The following is a 5,512-nucleotide window of genomic DNA, read 5'->3' as shown; positions in this document are numbered from 1 at the left end:
ATGAAAATATATTGAATATATAATATACAAAATAAATAATATCAAAAAAAATTATTTATGTATAAGTTTTTTTATATATACACAAATATAGTGAAATTAGTGAGTCGCTAAAGAAATTTTGTATGTGATATTATAGTTTGTTATATATTTTATTATCATCCATAACTTTTATATATTTTTATTTAATTAAATTTATTGATGGCCCTCAAGATGAGCATGCACTACTAGAAATTCGTCAATAGACATCGCACATTAGACATCAGTCGGAAGTGTCACCGATGTAAAATGCCTTTTTTACATCGCTCGTTTTATATGTGATGTCTTTCTGGTATCTTTACATCAGTCCTTAACATAAGTGATGTCTAAGCTCTCACTTTAAAATTTTTTCACATCACATTGTTTATTAAGCGATGTCTAATCTGAATTTTAAAAATATTAAAGCCCGCGCCCTCCGCTCCCCCGCCCTTAGTCAATTTTTTAATTAGTTCCCCCTACTGTTTTCCCCCCCTTTAACATATCATTCACTCCCGCCTCAGTATAAAACAATAAAAAAACATTAAAAATAAATCAAAATTAAAACAAAAGCATTCAAAAGAAAACAATCGGGACATATATACATATTTCTTTCAGACAGCAGCTCTTCCCCCTTTCTCTCGACAGCTAAACCTAGGTATGCGATTTTCTTCAATCTTTCAGTCCTTCAATCCTCGTTCTTGGTTTAATATTCTATTAAGTGATTCCCTCTCTTCTAAACCCCCTTTCAAATGTTCTATTAACTGATTCCCTCTCTTCTAAACCCTAGGTGCGATTTGTGCGCGATTCGAAGCTGCTGTGTTCAAGCTTAAGGTTCGATCTTCAAGCTTAGGGTCGAGTGGAGCTTGGAGATTAGGGTTCTTTGAAGCTTGGAGATTTGAAGCTTGGAGATTAGGGTAGTTGCTGGGTTTTCGAAGCTGCTGGATAGCTGCTGGATTTTGGAGGTGCTGGGTTTCGAAGCTGCTGGGTTTTAGGTATATATATTCTTCTATATTCTTCTTTATATTTATATAAATGTTTCGGTTGCAAGTATAACTTTTTGTAGTTATATGTATGCATGTGAAAATTAAACGTGTAGTTGTATATATGTTTTATATATGTTTTGAGCTTGGGGTTTCTTTTTTATGTACTGTGTTATATATGTTTAGAGCTTGGGATTTGTTTTTTATGTTTTATGCACAGCTGTGTAAATATATTTGTGTTTGTTTAGTTTGTAAATGTAATTGTATATTGTGTTTGGATCTTTGTTACCATGTAATTTGATATCATATTTGACAATCAGGTAGTTTGAGAATAACATGGACAAGTCTTGGATTTTCAAAGATAGGGATACACTTGACTATGAAATCGGGGTTGAAGAGTTTTTAATATTTGCCGAGGAAAATGCTAGTGATACTAAAAAAATCCCATGCCCCTGCAAAAGATGTGTTAACTTTAAAAAATTTGCAGTTAAGATTATTAGGGGACATTTATATGAATACGGTTTTAGTTTGGGATACCTTGATTGGATTTGGCACACACAAGGGTGTGGAATCACTGGATCAACAGTTCATGACAATGCCCCTAGCCCTGCACCTACGCTTGACCCTGCATCGATGCATTCCCCTGGTCATGCATCACAAACAGTCAATGTTTGTGATGCTGCGTATAATTCGAGTGAGTACAATAATGAGTCGTATCAGTTTAGGAGATTTGTGGCTGATGCTCAACAGCCTTTGTATGAGGGTAGTGAATGTACCAAATTGGAGTCGATGCTAAAACTGCATAATTGGAAAGCAAGGTTTGGAATTAGTGATAGCGCCTTTACAGATTTATTGTCTACTGTTGGCTCTCTCCTTCCTAAGGAAAATGTGATGCCACCTAATGCATATGAAGCCAAGAAAACATTATCCAACTTAGGCCTAGAATACATAAAGTACCACTCATGTCCAAACGATTGCATACTATATCGGGGGGTATATGTTGATGCTTCTAAGTGTCCTAAGTGTAGTCTATCTCGCTGGAAGTTAGGAAAGGATGGTAAAGTAAGGATTAATGTTCCTGCTAAAATAATGTGGTATTTTCCAATTATTCCGAGATTGAAGCGAATGTTTAAATCTCCTTCTACATCTGAACTGATTACCTGGCACGCAAAGCAGCGAATAGAAGATGGAAAGATGCGGCATCCAGCCGACTCTCCTTCTTGGAGAAATATCGACTATAGGTGGCCTGCCTTCGGTAGTGAGGCAAGAAATATTCGCTTGGCGTTGTCTGCAGATGGTATAAACCCGCATAATAACGGTCTAACCAATAGATACACTTGTTGGCCAGTAGTACTAGTGACTTATAATCTTCCTCCGTGGTTATGCATGAAGAGGAAGTTTATGATGCTAACAGTTTTAGTTCCCGGTCCTCATGAGCCTGGTAATGACCTTGATGTATATTTACAGCCTCTAATCGATGATTTAAAGAAGTTGTGGGAGGAAGGTGAACCAAATGTCTATGATGCACACACTAAGTCGTATTTCACTTTAAAAGCAATTTTATTGTGGACAATAAACGACTTTCCCGCATATGGAAATCTGTCCGGATGTGTTAATAAAGGTTATATGTCTTGTCCAATATGTGGTGATGATACTGTTGCAAAGTATTTAAGCCATAGTAGGAAGATGTGTTACCAAGGTCATCGACGTTACTTGGCTAGAAATCATCCATATAGGAAGCAAAAAGCTGCTTTTAATGGACAACAAGAATTAGGGCAGGCACGTCAACCTCTTTCGGGAGAAGAGGTTTTATTGCAGCAAGAAAAAATTGAATTTCAGTTTGGGAAAGAAGTAAGGAAGTCAAAGAAGGTTGACTGTCCATGGAAGAAAAAGTCAATTTTCTTCGAGTTAGAGTATTGGAAATTTCACCATGTCCGTCATTGTCTAGATGTTATGCACGTGGAGAAAAACGTGTGTGATAGCTTGATTGGCACACTACTGAATATGAAACATAAGTCTAAAGATAGTGAAGCTTCTCGTCTTGACATGATTGACATGGGGGTTAGGGCTGATCTAGCTCCACAAAAAGGAGAAAGAAAGACCTATTTACCTCCTTCGATTTTTAATTTGTCCAAGGCAGAAAAGAAGAAGATGTTGTCATCGTTAATGCACATGAAACTTCCTTATGGACACGCGTCAAACATTAAAAACTGTGTTTCCATGGAAGAATTAAAAATGTTTGGGTTGAAGTCCCACGATTGCCACATCCTACTTCAACAATTACTTCCTATTGCAATTCGCGCGGTACTTCCAAAAAAAGTCAGGGTCACAATAATTAGATTGTGTTTCTTCTTTAATGCTTTATGCAGCAAAGTTGTCGACGTATCTAAACTAGATAAATTGCAATCAGATGTAATAGTAACTTTGTGCGAGCTAGAAAAAATTTTTCCTGCATCATTTTTTGATGTAATGATACATCTCATAGTGCACTTGGTTCGGGAATTACGGTTATGTGGGCCAGTCTTCTATAGATGGATGTATGCATTTGAGAGGTTTAATAAGGTGTTGAAGAGTTACGTACGCAATCGTTACTACCCCGAAGGTTGTATAGCAGAATGTTATCTTGGAGAAGAATCGATTGAATTCTGCCAAGAGTTTGTCAAGCAAACTTGCACCACTGCTGGTCTTCGCAAAGATGAAGGCAAGTTAAGTGGTCCATTATCTGTTGCGGTAATAAAATCAATCGAAGAAAAAGAGAGGGATGAAGCTCATTTACACGTTCTTCTAAACAACCTTGAAGTACAGCCATATATCTTGTAAGATTTTTTTAATTTTGTGGCTGTTCAATTAATATATACATTCTGTATAAACTACTTCTTTAATGAATATATAATTTTTGGCAGAATGCATAAGGAGTATCTAGAGGAAATCCATCGTGGGAAAAAGAAAAGCGTTCATTGGCTCTTGAGAGAGCACAATAACAGTTTTGCTGATTGGTTTCTAGAAAAAGTTAGTATTTTTATAGTTTCATTTGTGCCTAATTTATTTTCTCTATAGTAATTTAGGATAATTTCTGTTTATGAAATGTGTAGGTCAGTAGTGAAATGGTGGAGAATCCTGGAGGAGTTTCAGAGACAGTAAGATGGATAGCTGGAAAACCATCATTTTCAGTTATGACTTACGAAGCTTATCTAGTAGACGGGGTCCGATACTTTACAAAACAGCGAGACAATGTGAGGGTAGTTCAAAACAGCGGAGTGTCTTTAGTTGCTAAAACTGTCCAAGTGTCTAGCGCTAAAGATTTAAACCCCGTAGAAAGTGACTTGACATTTTATGGTGTTATCCTAGATATATGGGAGCTGGATTATCATGCATTCAAAGCCCCACTGTTTTTATGTAATTGGGCGGACAATGACAAGGGAATTAAGGTGGATGATCTTGGGTTCACACTTGTCGATCTAAGTCGACAAGGCCACAAGAGAGATAAATACGTGTCTATAGATCAAGTAAAGCAAGTTTATTATATTGAAGATCCGGTGGATGCCAAGTGGTCCGTCGTATTAACCTCTACAACTCGAGACTACCAAGAGGTGTATAACGATGATGATTTAGGAGACACAACCATGGAAAATCCTCCATTCTGCTGCCAAATTCCTACATGTGATGTCGGTGATGATGTTGAGAAAAGTATTAGAGAAAATATTAAGGGCACTTGGGTTAAGAAGTGATAACATTATTTCAAGTCATGTAATAGTTAATTTTGTGATGAGACTTTGTAATTTACTCTGTGATAATATTATTTCAAGTCATGTAATATATGTGATGCAACTTTGTAATTTACTCTGTGTAATTAGACTCCTGTAATTTTGTGATGATGTTTAGTTATGCATATTTCACTCTGTGTAAATGTTTAGTTATGTATATTTCACTCTGTAACTGTTTAGTTATGCATTTTTACAATTTTGTAACGGCTTATGTAGGCTTATGTAACTTTATAACTGCTTATCCTGTAATTGCTCGTATTTATGCCTGTGACTAATGGATTATATATGTTTCATTTTCAGATTGAAGAAGATAAATGGCAAATAAAAAGCAAAAAACCAAAGTACAATTCCATGAAGACTCCAAAAAGTCGGATGAGGCATCAGATAAAAGGTTGGAGCTGACAACAGAACCTCAGGGAGAAAATGTGAATTCTGTGGAGGAAACGGATGCAACAGTTACAACATCAGAAACAGCAAAGAAAAAGCGTGGGGGTGCCCGAGGGGTTTCTGCTATGTATAAAGTGGTGGTGAGGAAGGCGCAGGGCAAGAAAACAAAGGTTTCATGTAATGCACATGGAGTTCCTACAGGGGATGCAAGGCACAGTCTACAATCCTACACTGGAATGTTGGCTAGGACAATGATTCCGATTGATTATCCTAACTGGTCAAAGGTACCTGATGAACTAAAGGAGAAAATATGGATTGATGTGAAGGTATAAAAATAAGTAATCTCCTATGCATTTTGTAAATTTT

At 36.6% G+C, this 5,512-nt stretch overlaps 1 protein-coding gene across 1 annotated transcript; it reads left to right on the top strand.

Annotated features, from left to right (window-relative positions):
• The first annotated feature begins 1,331 nt into the window (after nt 1–1,331).
• Nucleotides 1,332–4,723, top strand: LOC135148332 (uncharacterized). Its single transcript, XM_064083033.1, has 3 exons — nt 1,332–3,811; nt 3,899–4,004; nt 4,088–4,723. The coding sequence occupies exons 1-3, from the start codon at nt 1,332–1,334 to the stop codon at nt 4,721–4,723; spliced, it is 3,222 nt and encodes a 1,073-aa protein (XP_063939103.1).
• Nucleotides 4,724–5,512: the final 789 nt, after the last annotated feature.

The sequence above is a fragment of the Daucus carota genome, chromosome 8, assembly GCF_001625215.2.
Source record: "Daucus carota subsp. sativus chromosome 8, DH1 v3.0, whole genome shotgun sequence".
In the NCBI taxonomy this organism is placed as follows: Eukaryota; Viridiplantae; Streptophyta; class Magnoliopsida; order Apiales; family Apiaceae; genus Daucus; species Daucus carota.
This window is presented reverse-complemented; position numbering and strand designations above follow the sequence as displayed.